General features: G+C 40.4%; 1 protein-coding gene across 1 annotated transcript in view; it reads right to left on the reverse strand.

Annotated features, from left to right (window-relative positions):
• LOC135524314 (C-Jun-amino-terminal kinase-interacting protein 2-like) overlaps window positions 1-20,346 on the reverse strand; it is a 49,314-nt gene extending 28,968 nt beyond the window's left edge. Inside the window, 1 exon segment of the mRNA XM_064951742.1 lies at window positions 19,877-20,346. Coding sequence (XP_064807814.1) covers window positions 19,877-19,941 — 65 coding nt within the window. The 5' untranslated portion in view covers window positions 19,942-20,346.
• Between the last annotated feature and the right edge of the window lie 386 nt (window positions 20,347-20,732).

The following is a 20,732-nucleotide window of genomic DNA, read 5'->3' on the forward strand; positions in this document are numbered from 1 at the left end:
GGCCAGTAAGGGAATAGGAACAGGCAGCACTACAAAAACCCCTCTGAAGATACTGTTAAACAGAACTCCCGCTGCCATTGTCATGCCTCCTCTAGAGTACTCCCTCCCTATCAAACTACTTATCCCCACTTTTGGCAGCCCAGAAGATGATGTTGATCCACTGTTTTTCTTATCTAAGTGTAATGATTTTCTTTCTATCCGGCCCCTTACTGACTTGGAGGTTCTTGCCACCCTCCGCAGTGTTCTCCATGGTACAGCAAGAGACTGGTGGGAGAAAGCCCGTGAACATGTGTCAAACTGGGAGGAGTTTCAAAAAATATTCCTCTCAGCCTTCCTCTCAGAGGACTATGGGGATGAACTGGCGGAAGGTGTTCGTAACAGAGTCCAGGGCGAAGCAGAGCCAATACGGGACTTTGCCTTCTCCTATCGAGTTCTATGTAGGAGATGAGATGGAAGGCTGACATTACTGAGCAGGAGATGGTCAAACTCCTTAACCTGTTACATCTATGGGGGCGCGATTCCATTATTGGATAAAAAATGTGCCCGTTTTAAGCACAATATTTTGATATTTTGAAAAAGATGCTTGACTATGCATATAATTGACAGCTTTGGAAAGAGAACACTCTGACGTTTCCAAAACTGCAAAGATATTGTCTGTGAGTGCCCCAGGACTGATGCTACAGGCGAAACCAAGATGAAACTTCAAACAGGAAATGAGCAGGATTTTTGAGGCTCTGTTTTTCATTGTCTCCTTATATGGCTGTGAATGCGCAAGGAATGAGCCTGCCTGATCTATCGTTGCCACAAGGTGTCTGCAGCATTGTGACGTATTTGTAGGCTTATCATTGGAAGATTGACCATAAGAGACTACATTTGCCAGGTGTCCGCCCGGTGTCCTCCGTCGAAATTGGTGCGTCATCTTCAACTGCACGTCTTTTTCCAAGCGATTCACAGGAGAAAGTAGACATTCACGAACGATATATCAATGAAGAGATATGTGAAAAACACCTTGAGGATTGATTCTAAACAGCGTTTGCCGTGTTTCAGTCGATATTTTGGAGTTAATTTGGAAAACAGTTTGCTGTTTTGATGACTGAATTTTCAGGTTTTTTTGGTACCCAAACGTGATGTACAAAATGGAGCGATTTCTCCTACACAAAGAATCTTTCAAGAAAAACGGAACATTTGCTATGTAACTGAGAGTCTCCTCATTGAAAACATCCGAAGTTCTTCAAAGGTAAATGATTTTATTTGAATCCTTTTCTGGTTTTTGTGCAAATGTTGCCCGCTAAATGCTATGCTAAATGCTACGCTAGCTATCAATACTCTTACACAAATGCTTGTTTTGCTATGGTTCAAAAGCATATTTTGAAAATCTGAGATGACAGTGTTGTTAAGAAAAGGCTAAGCTTGAGAGCTAGCACATTCATTTCATTTCATTTGCGATTTTCATAAATAGTTAACGTTACGTTATGCTAATGAGCTTGAGGCTATAACTGGATATAGGTTTTTTTCATAGCCAAATGTGAACAAAATGGAGCGATTTGTCCTACACAAATAATATTTTTTTGAAAAACTGAACATTTGCTATCTAACTGAGAGTCTCCTCATTGAAAACATCTGAAGTTCTTCAAAGGTAAATTATTTTATTTGAATGATTTTCTTGTTTTTGTGAAAATGTTGCTGGCTGAATTCTAGGCTTATAGCTATGCTAGCTATCAATACTCTTACACAAATGCTTGCTTAGCTATGGTTGAAAAGCATATTTTGAAAATCTGAGATGACAGTGTAGTTAACAAAAGTCTAAGCTTGAGAGCAAATATATTTATTTCATTTCATTTGCAATTTTCATGAATAGTTAACGTTGCGTTATGCTAATGAGCTTGAGGCTATAAATAGGATCCCGGATCTGGGATTGCTCGACCCCAGAAGTTAAGAACATGTTTCCCTGCCTTGCTAGTCAACTTCGAGAACGTGTGCAGAATGTGGATGATTTGGTGGGTCTGGGGACTCAGTTTGAGAATGACTGGAAGCACCACCTCCAAACTAAAAACACCATTCCCTCATCCCAGTATACCCATAACTCTCCTGGGGCTAAACCGTCTCAGATATTTGTCCCCAAGATCCAGGACAAAAGTCCAGTGATGTGTTGGAGGTGTAAAGTCCAACATCCTCCAGATTCTTGCCCACTCTATGTCCAGCGTCAGGATTCAGGAAAAGGTCAGAAGACTGAACATCTAGACAGTTGTGGTGGCTTGCATACAATTGGGTCAGCTTTAATAACCACCATGAAGCGTTTAGACAGCACAACTAGCAGTCTTATTCCTATTCCGCAACAACTATTGGTTCCTCTGACTGTTAGGAACTGGAGAGAGAAGGCCATAATGGACACAGGGGCATCTTACACCCTGATGCAAGAGGCCCTGTGGCAGAACATGGCATTACCTAATGAGAAGCTATGAACATGGGAGGAGGGACCATTGTACTTGGCCAATGGAGAACCTACCACCCCCTTGGGCTGGATTAGTATAATAATAAAACTGCATCATGAGACTAAACCTTCCTATGGCTATTCTTGCAGATTCAAGCCTTGCATTTGGTGTAGTCCTTGGCCTAGACTTCCTGTTCTTCAGTGGACTGGCCATCTCGATGTCCGAACCCTCCTATCGGCTGCACTCTGACTATTCCCAGCCTCATCCATTTCAACCTGGTAATGCACTGATTTCAGGCTGGAGCCTGCTACATTATGCAGAGTCCAGACGAGGTCAAGTCAGAGACAGAGAAAATATAAAGTGACAAAGACAAAAACATGTTCCACCAGTGAAGTCCGAGAACCCAACTATCACCCTGATTACCGCCATACCCCCTTCTATCCGAGAGCAAAAGCAAACCTGATGCTGATTTCTACATCAAACAAGCGGTGGAACAGGCATGTCTGTCAGATGATGAAAGGTGGCAGCTCTCCCAGATGTTGGACATGAACAGTGAGGTCTGTACTCTTACACTCGGCCGTACAACAGTCAAACACAATCTATACCGAGCATGAGGTCCCCATTAAGCAGCGTCCCTACAGGCTGTCCCCCGCCAAACTGGCAATTCTCAATGAACAGCTCAAAAGCATGTTGGAGAATGGAATTGCGGAACCTTATTTTTCCAGATGGGCTTCTCCGGTTGTCCTGATTCCTAAGAAAGATGGTGGATATCGATTCTGTGTGGACTACAGGAAGCCGAATGCCATAACAGAAAGCGATGCTTACCCTCTACCAAACATAAATGACATACTGGAATCTCTGGCAGGAGCATCAGTCTTTAGTAATCTGGATCTGAACAGTGGCTATTGGCAGGTGTCAATGGATCCCGCTAGTCAGGACAAGACTGCCTTTGTCACCCCTGCTGGTTTGTACTCCTTCAAAGTCATGCCTTTCGGCTTGAAGAATGCTCCAGCAACCTTCCAAAGGTTGATGGAGACTGTCCTGGGAGATCTGAGGAGTAGAAATTGTCATCCAGATACACAAGACATCATAATCTACTCCTCCTCTGTCGCGGATCATCTGCAAGACATAAAGTCCGTCTTCGACAGACTAAAGGCTGCAGGTTTGACCTTGAACTTGAAGTGTAGTTTCTGTCTGCCAGAACTCAAGTTCCTTGATCATGTGGTTAATGCAGAAGGTATGCATGCAGATCCAGCAAAAGTTGCAGCCGTGCAGGAATTCCCAATTACCTCATCCCTCAAGGCTGTTAAAACCTGTTAGAGATCGGGCTACTTTTTTCAACATTCTGTTAAAAATCGCGCCACATTTCAACGTCCTGCTACTCATGCCAGGAATATAGTATATGCATATGATTAGTATGTGTGGATAGAAAACACTGAAGTTTCTAAAACTGGTTAAATGATGTCTGTGACTATAACAGAACGTGTTTCGTGGTCAAAATCCCAAGGAAACCTGATCACAAAATCGACGAAGAAAAAAATCAATCCGCCAGTCTCTGTATTGTCTATTGCAAGGTATAATAGATAGCGACCGGCTTACAGTTCCTACAGCTTCCACACGATGTCGCCAGTGTTGTGAATTCTATGCAGGTAAATCCTTGGTCATATGAGTAATAGGCACATCCTCTCGCCGGGTACACAGCAGGAAGAAATGGAAGGGGGAAAGTCGACTACGTTTTCCAAACTTGCTCCTATTGAATACAGATCGCTCCGTGATCAATTTGATCGTTTATTAACGTTTACTAATACCGAAAGTTGGATTACAGAAGTAGTTTGAAGTTTTTTGTCAAAGTTTACAGGCAACTTTTTTAATTTAAAAAAATAACGTTGCGTTTAGAAACTGTGTTTTTACTGGATCTGACGGTCTTCATAAATTGACATTTTGGGTATACAAGGACCGATTTAATCGAAAAAAAGACCCAATTGTGATGTTTATGGGACATATAGGAGTGCCAACAAAGAAGCTCGTCAAAGGTAATGAATGTTTTATATTTTATTTCTGCGTTTTGTGTAGCGCCGGCTACGCTGATTCTTATGTTTACGTCCCCTTCAGGTATTTTAGAGTGTTGCATGCTATCAGATAATAGCTTCTCATGCTTTCGCCAAAAAGCATTTTAAAAATCTGACTTGTTGGCTAGATTCACAACGAGTGTAGCTTCAATTGAGTACCCTGCATGTGTGTTTTAATGAACGTTTGAGTTTTAACGAGTGCTATTAGCATTTGGCGTAGTGCATTTGCATTTATTGTTGGCAAGGTGGAACGCTAGCGTGTCGGGTTGCCCAGAGAGGTTAAGAGGTTTCTGGGTATTGCTGGATGGTACCACAGGTTTGTGCCTGACTTCTCAAAGGTCTCCGAACCCCTCAACCACCTTAAGAAGGTGTGAAATTCCAATGGACCCCTGCATGCCAAAGTGCATTTGAAGCACTCAAAAACAGTCTTATTACTCCTCCAGTGCTTGGACATCCTAACCTGAATGCTCATTTCATTGTGTACACGGATGCAAGTCAAACAGGACTTGGAGCAGTCTTGGCTCAACAAACAGGACTGGAACAGAAGAAGTTCTTGCTTATGCAAGTCGCATCCTTAATTCAGCCGAGAGGAATTATTCAACGACTGAAAGGGAATGCCTCGCTGTGAAGAAATGGAGCTACTACTTGGAGGCGAAGATATTCACCGTTGTCACAGACCATGCTGCTCTGCAGTGGGTTCTGGCATCAGGCAAGACCAACAGCCGTCTTATTCGCTGGTTTATCAGACTGCAGAAGTTTGACTTCATCATTGAGTATCGCAAAGGAAAACTGAACATTGTACCAGATGCCCTTTCTCGGATTACAGAGACTGCCAATGTTTGTCCTCCCTTGTGCAGTACTTATACTACCGCTAAATGTCTGGATGATTCCTTTCCTCTGGATGACGAGAGTGTATGGAGAGCACAGCAGAAGGATGCTGCCACCATGGCGTTCCACAAGAGTCTGTCTGAAGAAGACTCCAAGAGTCGCTTCAATGATAAGTGTAGCATAATTCAGGATAAAGTGTATCAAAAAACTCCAAGAGAAGATGGAATACACAGCACCCATTATCACATCTTCATTCCCTCTACATTGAGTGACCAGATAATCCAAGTTTATCATGCTAATCCCATGAGTGGCCATCTTGGAGTTTAAGATTTATCGAAGACGACAAGAGGTGGTTTACTGGCCAGGCATGTGGGTTGATAAACGGAAGTTTGTACAGCAGTGTGAAGTCTGCCAGAAAAACAAACCAGACATTGGCAGACTTGCCGGGAAAATGCAGCAGACCGAGGTGAATCATCCAAATGAAATGATGGGAATTGACCTCATGGGACCTTTTCCTCCCAGCCGGGGGACACGGAATTAATTTTTATTGGTGGTAGTGAAATACTACACACACTGGGTGGAGTTGATGCCCTCCGCAAAGCTACTGCATCAGACATTGCTCTAATTCTGTGAAGGGAGGTCTTTACCAGATTCGGAATTCCAGACCAAATCCTCTCTGACCGAGGTCCGCAGTTCATATCAGGAATATACAAAGAGCTCTGTACCTACTGGGGTATAATTGCCAAGCTGACCACAGCCTACCATCCTCAGACAAACCTTACAGAGAGGGTAAACCGAACCCTGAAGGGGATGATTGCTTCATTCGTGGGGGATCAGCACACAAGGTGGTATCAGCATCTTCCTGAATTTCACTTTGCACTGAATTCTGCTGTGCAGGAGACACCTGGGGTCACTCCCGCCGAACTCCACCTGGGAAGACCACTAAAAGGGCCGATGGACAGAGTCTTGCAAAGTTCCAATGTTTCACCTGACTGCCCAGCGTTTGATGGCGTCCAACACCACCACACCTTGCTAGCCAGGGTGGAAGCCAGCAAAGCCAAACAACGACAGCTGAGAAACTATGACAAACATAGACGAGACATGCGTTTTCCACCCCAGTCTCGTGTATGGGTACGTTCACATCATATGTCAAAGGCGTCTAAGAAGTTCACTGCCAAGCTAGCTTCGAGATAGAATGGTCCATACAGTGTAGTGCAGCAGTTGGGACCAGTGAACTACTTGGTCTGTTTGGAGGACACTGGGGAAGATGTCTGGACAGTGCATGTTGTTGACCTAAAGCCCTGCTACCCTATGGTAGAAGAGCTGGATCGCAGGCAAAAAGTCTGGTTGCAGGGTAAAGCACTGGAACAATAGCGGGAAGAGAGAGAGAAAGAGGAGAAGAGAGATCTTAGCTGTGGTCTTCAGGCTTGCCGGTGTACTGTCTGACCGTTCGATGGTTTGTTGGTCAAAGCTATTGCAAATCTATTTATTCTCAAATAAATAATGATACATTGTCATGCATAGGTGTATAGGCGGCACGGAAATCAGGCGCAGGAGAGTCAAACGGAGTGTAAAATGGAGTCTTAATAAAGTCCACGTAACATGCTCCATAACACTAAAAGGTACATACATAAACAAATATGGGTACGAGGACCCGACGCGCACCTATACATCATAAAACTACACTGACAATAAAACAATCTCTGACAAAGACATGAGGGGAGACAGAGGGTTAAATACACAACAGGTAATGAATGGGATTGAAAACAGGTGTGTGGGAAGACAAGACAAGACAAAACAAATGGAAAATGAAAAATGGATCAATGATGGCTAGAAGACCGGTGACGTCGAACGCCGAGCACCGCCCGAACAAGGAGAGGCAACGACTTTGGCAGAAGTCGTGACATATATGTTCAATTTGGTTTAAATAATGCAAAGCTGAAGAACACCATCCCAACCGTGAAGCACGGTGTGGCAGCATCATGTTGTGGGGGTGCTTTGCTGCAGGAGGGATTGGTTTACTTCACAAAATAGATGGCATCATGGGGGGGACAATTGTGAATATATTGAAGCAACATCTCAAGACATCAGTTAAAGCTTGGTTGCAATTGGGTCTTCCAAATGGACAATGACCCCAAGCATACTTCCAAAGTTGTGGCAAAATGGCTTAAGGACACCAAAGTCAAGGAATTGGAGTGTCCATCACAAACCCTGACCTCAATACCATAGAGAATGTGTGGGCAGAACTGAAAAAGCGTGTGCGAGCAAAGCCTACAAACCTAAGTTACACAAGCTCTGTCAGGAGGAATGGGCCAAAATTCACCCAACTTATTGTGGGAAGCTTGTGGAAGGCTAGCTGAAACTTTTGACCCAAGTTAAACAATTTAAAGGCAATGCTACCAAATACTAATTGAGTGTATATAAACTTCTGACCCACTGGGAATGTGAAATAAGAAATAAAAGCTGAAATTAATTATTCTCTCTACTATTATTCTGACATTTCAAATTCTTAAAATGAAGTGGTGATACTACCTGACCTAGAACAGGGAATTTTTACCAGGATTAAATGTCCAGAAATTGTGAAACCTAGTTTAAATGTATTTGGCTAAGGTGTATGTAAACTTCCGACTTCAACTGTATGGACGAGCGATGTCAGAGCGGAACAGACTGATACCGTAGAATAGTATAGAATACAGTATATACATATGAGATGAGTAATGCCAGATCTGTAAACATTATTAAAGTGACTAGTGTTCAATTCCTTAAAGTGGCCAGTGATTTCTAGTCTATGCCTATATTGTGTTAGTGAAGGCTGTTTAACAGTCTGCTGGCCTTAAGATTGAGAGACGGCTTCTGTCTCAGCTTTGATGCAGCTGTACTGGCAGCGGGGTGAACAGGCAATGGCTCAGGTGGTTGATGTCCTTGTTGATCCTTTTGGCCTTCCTGTCACATCAGGTGCTGTAGGTGCCCTGAAGGGCGGGCAGTTTGCCCCCGGTAATGTGTTGGGCAGACCGCACCACCCTTTGGAGAGCCTTAAATTGTACACCCAAGGTTGGCTACTGCCCCTTTAAAAGCTAGAACAGATTTTGTACCCTATGTTGTGATTCTCAAAGCGACGCGGGCAGTGTGGTCAGCATGTTGCGTTTTAACGATATATCGATTTTTACTTTGTAGCTGTGGTAACTAGTGACGACAGCAAAGTAACCAAACAGGTTGACCACAACGCCTATGTTGCGTGCATGAGCATTGCAAAATGAATGTACACATACAGGTAATTGAATTGTTGCATTGACATTGCTCGCGAGGCATAGCCAGGTGCAAAAATAGAACATGGTTCTATTTGTGACACTTGACGCAATGCAAGTCCCGTCTCTCCCATCTCCTCATTGGTTTTTAGAAGCATATACCCACGTAGGTGTTTGAAAGATGAACTGAGGTCCACACTCCAGTCCAGGTGGTTGTGGTAAAATACCATAAAGTCGGTTGCCAACCACCATATAAAGTCCAAGAAGAAGCCTGAAGGAGGAGAAAGTACTAGAAATTAACTCAGTTGACCATTTTATCTGTGGAATAATTGTCAGAGTAGAGGACCTTGTGCATTTCAGGTAAAATAACGACCCAATGTTTATATCACAGGACAAATTAGCAAGCAACAACAAGATAGCTAGCTAAATTGCCATAAGTGTTTAACGCTTTCGACCTGTCCCAAATTAATATAGTTTCAGAGTTGGTTTTGATATTTAAACCTGTGTGTCCTGATTGAGTCTGATGTAGGTGGACAAAAATCAACATCCGGCGATGGCGCACTCGGACACACGCACTCTCGCTCCCGGTCTCGTCAGCATGCTAGCCTACACACACTGAGCATCATTCACAGGTGATATTGTCACCCATCAGACTAATCTAAATTTAACATTGTCTTTACATATACTAAATAATGTGTGTGAAATTAGTTGTGATTTAGAATGGGCCATTATTATGCCCCTGTTGGAAGAGGGGCAGGGGAAATTAGTCATGTATGCACTTAATTAGCGAATGGCGGACGCCATTCCCACGGTTAATTTTCATGCCAGCCAGGTAGGCAGGCTACTCCGATTGTAAAGCAAAGCAATGTGCTTAGTATTAGGATTGTTGAGAAATACATTTAGCGTATAGAAAGCTGATTATAACCTCTTTTTAAGAGAGGCCATCAAAACTCTGCTCTCACGCAATTGCATAGCCTATAGTAAATTTTGCGCAACATGAGCTCATAGGACAGCCCAAGGCGTGGCATGTGTGTTGCTAATGGGATTGCAGTCTACCTAAAAGGGTTCTTTGGCTGTCCCCATAGGAGAACCCTTTGAAGAACCCCTTTGGGTTTCAGGCAAAACCCCTTTAGGTTCCAGGTAGAACGCTTGGAACCAAAAAGGGTTATCCTATGGGGACAACTAAAAAAAAACTTTCGTAACCCTTTTTTCTAAGTGTGTAACTAGCTCTCAATTCTGGGAGGTGAATCTAGCAATGCCAGGTCTCTGATGAGTCCAACTCCACTCATGATTCCAGAACTCCACTCAGGAGAAGCAGCCTTAGAATAGAATGAACAATAGAATTAGTCCTGTGTATTCTTCTAAATTCTAATCATCAAAAGGGGGGGTGGCTCCTTTCAGCTCCACTCCCACTTTATCTTTCTGTAAGAGATTCCTGGTGATGTAGATGACTAATGACTCATCCCACTGGGCAAAAACTGGTTGAATCAATATATGTCAGCGTAATTTGTCAACCTTATGTGATGTGGAATCTTTTAAAAAATACATTGGATTTGAAAAAGTAATTATAAAAAGCAACTGTTTTTAAGGGTGAAACTTCAACCACAGGATTGTGTCATCATGGTAACCACATTTCAACAAAATATGTTAGAAGATCTGTTTTATAGATAAATTCAATGTCATATCCACAATCAGAAAAAAAACATTAGGCTAGACAGCACCCCTTACTGGAGAATGGATTTACAGCTACCATTTGGCCTTCCATCCAGGGTTTTAACCAATCCCAGTCCTGCATAGCTATGAAATTTGACAGACTATTACCAATGAGCTATCATGATAATGATTGTTGCGAGATCTCCACTTAAACTAAGTAGATTCACTGTTGCTATTGAAGTCATTCCAAAGGGTAGGTTTAACAGATCAAATGAAATGTGACCATACCCATTATCAACGATGCCATTTCAGCCTATATAGCATTTGCAACGTCATCAACTGCTATTGTTTCAATTCAACATAAAATAGACAATACAATAGGCCTAAGGTTTCAAGCTTTGGTTGATTTAAAATGTCATGATATTGAATTGTGTTTGGTTGTCAACGCAACCAAATATCAACGTTTGAAGGAGATGGAACTATCCAAGCAGAAGATACATCTGTACCACTGACTTAGTCTGGCTTTAATTGCACTTTGTCTACAAATTAATAATTGATATGTTGGATTCAAATCTCCATCTCAACCCCAAAAAAATATTAAGGAATAGGTATAAATCAAACTTTATTTAAAGTGCATTTCAAGTTTGATTTTATTTAGTCCTATTCTTTAACATAGATTTTTGGTTGAGATGGAGACCAACATATGATGAATCCAACATGTAATTTATTACATTTGTAGACAGACTGGAATTAAAGCCAGCCAGTAAGTGGCACAGATGGAACTATCAAAGTAGAAGATAAATATCCTTCAAATGTTGATATTTGGTTGCATTGAAACACAAATCAATGTCCCTTTTGAAATATAATAAATAGCCTGCAGGGGAAAAAGTGTTAAAAAAAGAAGGGAAGCGCTGCTAAGGTACACAATAGTAGGTGTTAGTAGACAGAAGGTACACTTTGATAAAAGGTGTAAATCGGTCATCAAAAAGAAAGGAACAAGGCACTCCTCATAATTAATCAAAATGCCTTAATTTGTATGGCATGTTCAATGGAAACAAAGTTTTAAAATTGACACGTTTTGGCTGCATGGCCTTCGTCAGGGAGTACAAAATAATAAATAGACTATTAACTTGTCGACAAGTTAACAAATTATATGTTGGATTCACGTCTCCCAACAAGTTTAAGAATAGGATTAAGCCAGTGGCTCAGATTGAACTATGCAAACAGTAGGTATATCTACTTTAAAATGTTGATATTTGGTTGTATTGTCAACCAAACACAATTCAATATTACTTGCGTAATACAGCAAAAAGCCTCAAGTTAAGGCTCTTACAAATTAATGTAACATTCATCCTTAAAAATGAGTAACACATCCATGGCCACATTTTGCGGTTACTGTATACTTTTCTTCTTATGTAAACATATATGAAGAAATACTGACAACAACAGGCTGATACCAACAGACTGAAACCATTTTTATCTACAAGCCATCAGACTGCTGTACACTTGAACTGGACTGACCACCTGCTAGGATTCTCTGCACACATGCACTCACTCATATGCATACACCCACACACATCACAACTGCTGCTACCAGAATCTTATTATATTGCTCAGTTTATACACTGCCCCCATCCCTCAATACACAAGTAAATATTGGACTATATAAAAAAGTGCAGGTTCAAGGTAGCATGCTTAGGTCGTCACAGGTCTGTGGAGCGCTTCGCAATTGCTGTAATAATCTGTGCAGAACCACGAACGGAATTGATCACTTGCATCATGTACTTTTAATATAATCTCAACTGCAATCCAGGTCATTTGGTTCTGCTATTAGATGAAGCATAGCGATAACACATTAATCTGTTTGAATGAACAAAATATCTGATATTGTATTTTCATTTGAACTTTGCCGTGCTTTTACATGGTTGAAAGCGCATTGATAGACATTTTGGTGACAACAAAAATCCGACATTGCTTTTCCAATGGAATTTGGTTGTGCTTTTAAAATGGTTGAAAGAATAGTGATAACACATTGGAAATTCAATTCATGTTTGGCTGACTTTGAGTGGGTTAGTGCCTTCAGAAAGTATTCACACCCCTTGACCTTTTCCACATTTTCTTGTATCACAGGCTGAATTTAAAAATGATTTAAATAAAATATTTTTGGGGCACTGACCTACACACATTACCCCATAATGTCAAAGTGTAATTATGTTTTGTGAAATTTGAAATTAATACAATATCTAAAGCTAAAATGTCTTGACTCAATAAGTATTCAACCCTTTTGTTATGAAAAGCCTAAATAAATTCAGGATTAAAAAATTGCATAACAAATCACATAATAAGTTTCATGGACTCACTGTGTGCAATAAGTGTTTAACATGATTTTTGAATGACTACCTCATCTCTGTACCCCACACATACAATTATCTGTAAGGTCTCTCAGTCGAGCAGTGAATTTCAAAAACAGATTCAACCACAAAGACCAGGGAGGTTTTCCAATGCCTCGCAAAGATGGAACATATTGGTGGATGAAATAAAAATAAATAAAAAGAAGACTCTGAATATCCCTTTGAGCATTGTGAAGTTATTTACTACACACTTTGGATGGTGTATTAATACACCCTGATACAAGCGTCCTTCCTAACTCGGTTGCCGGAGAGGAAGGAAACCACTCAAGGATTTTACAATGAAGAAAATGTTTACTTCAAAACAGTAACAGAGTTTAATTGCTGTGATAAGAGAAAACAGAGGATGGATCAACAACATTGTAGTTACTTCACAATAATAACCTAATTGTAAAAAGAAGGAAGCCTGTACAGAATAAAAATATTCCAAACATGCATCCTGTTTGCAACAAGGCACTAAAGTAATTAGAGGTCGACCGACTATGATTTTTCAATATCGATATTGGAGGACCAAAAGAAGCCGATACCAATTAATATATATATATATATATATAATGACAATTACAACAATACTGTATGAACACTTATTTTAACTTAATCTAATACATACATTAAATTGATTTAGTCTCAAATAAATAATGAAACATGTTCAGTTTGGTTTAAATAATGCAAAATCACAGTGTTGGAGAAGAAAGTAATAGTGCAATATATGCCATGTAAAAAAAGCTTACGTTTAAGTTCCTTGCTCAGAACATGAGAACATATGAAAGCTGGTGGTTCCTTTTAACATGAGTCTTCAATATTCACAGTAAATAAGTTTTTGGTTGTAGTTATTTTAGGAATTATAGGACTATTTCTCTCTATACCATTTGTATTTCATATACATTTGACTATTGGATGTTCTTATAGGCACTTTAGTATTGCCAGCCTAATCTCGGGAGTGAATAGGCTTGAAGTCATAAACCGCACTGTGCTTCAAGCACTGCTAAGAGCTGCTGGCAAACGCAGGAGAGTGCTGTTTGAATGAATGCTTACGAGCCTGCTGCTGCCTACCACCGCTCAGTCAGACTGCTCTATCAAATTCTAGACTTAATTATAATATAATAAACACACATACGAACCTTAGGTCATTAAAATGGTAAAATCCAGAAACGATCATTTCGAAAACAAAACATTTATTCTTTCAGTGAAATAGGGAAACATTCTGTATTTAATCAAACGGGTGGCATCAATAAGTCTAAATATTGCTGTTACATTGCAAAACCTTCAATGTTATGTCAATTATGTAAAATTCTGGCAAATTTAATTACGGTCTTTGTGGTTAGGAAGAAATGGTCTTCACACAGTCCGCAACGAGCCAGGCGGACAAAACTGCTGCATGTACCCTGACTCCGCTTGCACAGAATGCAAGAGAAGTGACACAAATTCCCTAGTTAATATATTGCCTATTAACATGAAGTAAATATGCAGTTTTAAAAATGTATAGTTGTGTATTGATTTTAAGAAAGGCATTGATGTTTATGGTTAGGTACATTGATGCAACGACAGTTTTTTTGCGAATGCGCTGGTTAAATCACTCGTTTGGCGAAGTAGGCTGTGATTCGATAAATTTAACAGGTACCGCATTGATCATTTGCAACACATGACAAACTAGTTAAACTAGTAAGATCATCAATCATGTGTAGTTAACTAGTGATTATGTTACGATAGATTTTTTTTTATAAGATAAGTTTAATGCTAGCTAGCAACTTACCTTGGCTCCTTGCGGCACTCACATAACAGGTGGGGCGGCAGTGTAGCCTAGTGGTTAGAGCATTGGACTAGTCACCGAAAGGTTGCAAGTTCAAATCCCCGAGCTGACAAGGTACAAAATCTGTCGTTCTGCCCTTGAACAGGCAGTTAACCCACTGTTCCTAGGCCATCATTGAAAATAAGTATTTGTTCTTAACTGACTTGCCTAGTAAAATAAAGTTTAAAAAAAGGTGGTCAGTCTGCCACACAGTCTCATGACGTGCAATGTAATCGGCATCCAAAAATGCAGATTAACAATTGTTATAAAAACCTGAAATCAGCCATGCCGATTAATCAGTCAACCTCAAAGTAATACTGCAAAAAAAAATGAATAAAGTGTTATGTTTGGGGCAAATCCAATACAACACGACTGAGTACCCCTCTCCATTTTTACAAGCATAGTGGTGGCTGCATCATGTTATGGGTATGCTTGTATTTTATCTTTTAGGATAAAAAAAAAAACAGAATCGAGCTAAGCACAGGCACAATGCTAGAGGAAAACCTGGTTCAGTCTGCTTTCCACCAGACACTGGGAGATGAATTCACCTTTCAGCAGGACAATAACCTAAAACACAAAGCCAAATCTACACTGGAGTTGCTTCCCAAGAAGACAATGAATGTTCCTGTGTGGCAAAGTTTCAGCTTTGACTTAAATCTACTTGAAACTCTATTGCAAGATCCGAAAATGGTTGTTTAGCAATGATCAACAACCAATTTGACCGAGCATGAAGAATTTGAAAATAATAATGAGCAAATGTTGCAAAATCCAGGTATGGAAAGCTTTTAGAGACTTGCCCAGAAAGACTCACAGCTGTAATCACTGCCAAAGGTGTATCTACAAAGTATTGACTCAGGGGTGTGAATACTTATGTAAATTAGATATTTCATTATTTATTTTTTTAGAAATTAGCAAACATTTCTAAAAACATGTTTTCACTGTCATTATGGGGTATTGTGTGTAGATGGGTGAGGCACTTTTTCAACAATTTTGAATTCAGGCTGTAACACAACACAATGTGGAGTAAGTCAAGGGGTATGAATACTTTCTGAAAGCAATGTATCTCATTGATCAACATCTCAACCAAATATTACCCAATTATCCACATTGAAATGGTGTGCCCAGTGGGATAGGACCTCACACACCTCCCCCCCCTCCCCCATTTAAGAATAAAAATAAAAGTTAATGTTGGAATACATGAAGTGACATGAGCAACATTAACAAAAGTAAGGCTTTATGGATGTTATAGAGGAACCATATGATTCAGAGTTTATGCTCAAACTGAATCCATGACAAGAATACCTACATGTGTCTAATATTAGATCCATAACTGAATCTGCTCCTTCATGGGTTTTGAAACAGAATAGTATCATAATCTGTAACATTTCTGTTCATATTATCACCTATAGTCATATTTTATAATGTTTTTCCAATTGAAGAGAAATGTATGTGGCAACAGCCTAGCAGTGGATTATAGAGGTGAAGGCTGCATCTTTAAGAATGCATCAAATCTAGAAATGCCTTACAGAGAACGCACATGTAGATCTATACTGAGTTAAACTAAGCTTATACTGTGCTTCTTCAAAGTATGTGAACCACTTGTGCAATTACAGATTTATTTTAGTTTCTACCATGAAATCTTAATTTAAATCAGAACCAGTCTTTTTGATCTGACATAACAGGTTTATATTTACCAATACCATATGTTGGTGTACAGGAAATCATGTGTGAAGTAGAAAAACAACATTAAAAAGGAATTGGTGCAGGTGCAAAAATAAGTGAACCCAGGGTTGCATTGATTAAATCAAGTAGGTAAGTAGAATACAGTGGGGAAATAATTTGGTACCAAATGAACCAATCAAAGGAGAGATAGTTAGGAAAGTGTTTGAGCGGGACTAAGAAACCTGAGCTGTGTTCAAATACCCATACTAACATACTGTATGCTACATACTGTATGCTACAAAGATTGTACTTTTTGGAGAAATGTCCTCTGGTCTGATATAAACAAATTAGAGGTTGACCGACGTATGATTTTTCAACACCGATTATTGGAGGGCCAAAAAAGACGATACCGATTAATGACAATTACAACAATACTGAATTAACACTTATTTTGACTTAATATAATACATCAATAAAATCAATTTAGCCTCAAGTAGATAATGAAACATTTAAACCAAATTGAACATAACGCAAAAAACAAAGTGTTGGAGAAGAACGTAAAAGTGCAATATGTGCTATGAAAGCTAACGTTTCAGTTCCTTGCTCAGAACATGAGAACATATGAAAGCTGGTAGTTCCTTTTAACATGAGTCTTCAATATTCCCAGGTAAGAAGTTTTAGGTTGTAGTTATTATAGGACTATTTCCCTCTATACCATTTGTATTTCATTAACCTTTGACTATTTGATGTTCTTATAGGCACGTTAGTATTGCCAGTGTAACAGTATAGCTTCCGTCCCTCTCCTCGCTCCTCCCTGGGCTCGAACCAGCAACACAACGATCACAGCCACCACATCGAAGCAGCGTTACTCATGCAGAGCAAGGGAAACAACCACTCCAAGGCTCAGAGCGAGTGAAGTTTGAAACGCTATTAGCGTGCGCTAACTACCCAGCCATTTCACTTCAGTTACACCAGCCTCATCTCAGGAGTTGATAGGTTTGAAGTCATAAACAGCGCAATGCTTGACGCACAACCAAGAGCTGCTGGCAAAACGCACGAAAGTGCTGTTTGAATGAATGTTTACGCACCTGCTTCTGCCTACCACCGCTCAGTCAGATTATATGCAACACAGGATAAATAATAGATAATATCTAGTAATATCATCAACCATGTGTAGTTAACTGGTGATTATTATTGATTGTTTTTTATAAGATAAGTTTAATGCTCGCTAGCAACTTACCTTGGCTTACTGCATTTGCGTAACAGGCAGTCTCCTTGTGAAGTGCAACGAGAGAGAGGCAGGTCGTTATTGCGTTGGACTAGTCAACTGTAAGGCTGCAAGATTAGTGCCCCGAGCTGGCAAGGTGAAAATCTGTCTTTCTGCCCCTGAACGAGGCAATTGGCCTAGGAACGCCAAGGTTGTCATTGAAAATAAGAATGTGTTCTTAACTGACTTGCCTAGTTAAATAAAGATTAAATAAAGGTGTAAAAAATAAATAAATAAATAAATACAAATCTGCACTCAAAAATACCGATTGTTATGAAAACTTGAAATCGGCCCTAATTAAATCCAATTAATCGGTCGACCTCTAAAACAAATAGAACTGTTTGGCCATAATGACCATAATTATGTTTGGAGGAAAAGGGGGATGCTTGCAAGCTGAAGAACAACATTCCAACCGTGAAGCACGGGGGTGGCAGCATCATGTTGTGGGGGTGCTTGGCTGCAGGAGGGACTGGTGCCCTTCACAAAATAGATGGCATCACGAGGGAGGAAAATTGTGGAAATATTGAAGCAACATCAAGACATTTGTCATGAAGTTAAATGGACAATGATGCCAAGCATACTTCAAAAGTTGTGACAAAATGGCTTAAGGACAACAAAGTCAAGGTATTGGAGTGGCCATCACAACACCCTCAATACCATAGAAAATTTGTGGGCAGAACTGAAAAAACGTGTGCGAGCAAGGAGGCCTACAAACCTGACTCAGTTACACCAGCGCTGTCAGGAGGAATGGGCCAAAAATTCACCCAAGTTATTGTGGGAAAATTGTGGAAGCCTACCTGAAACGTTTGACACAAGTTAAACAATTTAAAGGCGATGCTACCAAATACTAATTGAGTGTATGTAAACGTCTGACCCACTGAGAAAGTGATGAAAGAAATAAAAATAATTCTCTACTATTATTCTGACATTTCACATTCTTAAAATAAAGTGGTGATCCTAACTGACCTAAGATGGGGACTTTTTACTAGTATTAAATGTCAGGAACTGTGAAAAACTGAGTTTAAATGTATTTGTCTAAGGTGTATGTAAACATGCGACTTCAACTGTAGTTAATATACTGCCTGGCAAGTTTAATGTATTAGTAACCAACTAACGTTAGGTAACTAGCTAACATACCGGTACATACTGCTGTAATGCTATGCGGTTCATAAGGATAGCGTAGCCATCTTCAAATCTGAAAAGTTATGCCACGCCCATTTTCTGAAGAATTGCATTATGGTCCCTAAAAGCATAGAAATAGTGTCCACTACATGTATACTTTGTATTTTGGCTAATTTAGTATGTCATCCGGGAACTTTTGGTATACTAACTATATCCAGACTATGACCAATAAGCATACAATACACAAAATTTACATCACAAATAGTATGGTCAGTATGAGTATTCGAACACAGCTCTGGTCAGTTTGGTGTTACCCATTCAGGTGAATGCAAAGCACACCATGCCAAGAGGAAAGGAGATCTCAGAGGACATCAGGACGAGGGTAATGAGAACACATCGGTCTGGAGAAGGCTATAAAGTCATCTCAAAAAAGGTTTGAGCTCAGTCCACTGTGAGGCTAATAATTTACAAATGGAGAACATTTAACATGACAGCAACTCAGTCTCGAAGTGGACTCCCTTCCAAAATATCCCCAAGAGTCACAAGAACAATTTGCACACATCAAATCTGAATTTCTGTTAAATTAACCACTTGTTAAATAAACAATGAAAATATATATTTTTGGTTTCTGTCATTTACTTGGAATGTCTTGGGGTTGGGGTTTAGATAAGGTTAATATAGGCTTATTTTAATATGTTATAGCAAAATAATGACCAGCCCTGTAGGGTTCCGTGTTTTCAAGCAGCACCCCACCACCCCAAACCATGAACACAGACCTGAAGTGTTAAACTATCCAATCAACAATAGGTGGATACACGTTTTGTGGCTATTGATGTTAAAGGAAAAGTGTAATTGTATAGCCTATTGTAACTGAGCTCACAGCACCCATTTCGGGCTATGTTTGTCTCAACAGGGCGTGGGCCTCATTCCCTCCGCCTCTGAGGTAATTGAATCTGAGCTAGAGAATGCGCCAGCCAGGCAGACAAACGACTTGATCGCCAAAAATCTATATCTTGTCCTCTCTGTGAACATTCCTCCTCTCTCCCCTTTGCTCTTAAAGGCAGTTATGTGTTGTGTATAACTCAAGGGTATTTTCTAAACGAACTCACATCAAGCGAGAGACAAAAACATAAGCAACCAACACAGGATCAGCTACGCGCTGTGTACACCTATATAACGACGTAAAGCAGCATCATCAGCATTCAATAGTCCTATATGTCTCATGTTGATAATAATACAATGCGGTAATATCAACAAAACTGGCAAACATACTAACGGTACACCCCATCCTCGCACATCCGCCTGTATCACCTCCTCCCTTCAGTATTGAGCGCTCGAGGATAGCCTACCAGCTATGCCCAGCCACCCTTCTTTGCTCCGTCTGCGGGTTTGATGTCTTACCTGCAGCCTGGAGGAGAGAGGGAGTGGAAGGTGGAGAGTGAGAACATCTCATCCCTGTCCGCCATCTTCCTCCAGAAACGACTCGAAGTGACTGCAGATAAACACTGAGGGAGCGCAGTCCATTCACAACCGCGGAGCGCGACAGACGGACGCAATACGGACAACGCGGTTTCTCTCTCTTTCCCTCCCTCTATCCTACTCCCACGCTGTTAAAGATGCTCCTGGCCTCGACCTAGCCAAATCAGATACACGTACTCAACATCACCATCAAATCTGACTTGAGCTGCTATCCACTCTACGGCCCGGAAATGGTAGCGAACAGAGAAAAATAACAATGCGGTAATCACAAAAACAAATCGTATCTGCCCCCGATGCAGGCAGCCAGCCAGCCAGCCTGTCACACACACACACAGACTGCCTTGTCAAATATATGCTGTTGTGATGTTGCCTGTGAAACAAAGCAGCGGTGCAGAGAGGGGAGGTTTGGGCGGTGATAAGTGCCAGAATTAAGCCTCGCGAAGCTACGTCTTACCAAGTCACCTAATGTCTTCCTGGCGCCATAAAATACCACCATGAATTAACATGGATGTCAATGGAGCCAATTTTTATCTACAGCATCAAACTGACAACGCGTTAACGACACATGACATAGTGTTCACATCCTGTGCCAGTTGAACTGCTTAAAAACGTCTACATGTGTTAAGGGTTAGTGTTAGTTTAAGTGTCTGTTTAGTTTATTATTAATGATCTCACCATGAACGCCTTACAAACATGTACATGTTTTGTAAAAAATATTTTAATTGCCAGATTAATCACTTTAATTTGTTGATTTAGCTAAAGTATGCATATCACATTA

This window comes from Oncorhynchus masou, chromosome 31, assembly GCF_036934945.1.
Source record: "Oncorhynchus masou masou isolate Uvic2021 chromosome 31, UVic_Omas_1.1, whole genome shotgun sequence".
NCBI classification, from domain to species: domain Eukaryota; kingdom Metazoa; phylum Chordata; class Actinopteri; order Salmoniformes; family Salmonidae; genus Oncorhynchus; species Oncorhynchus masou.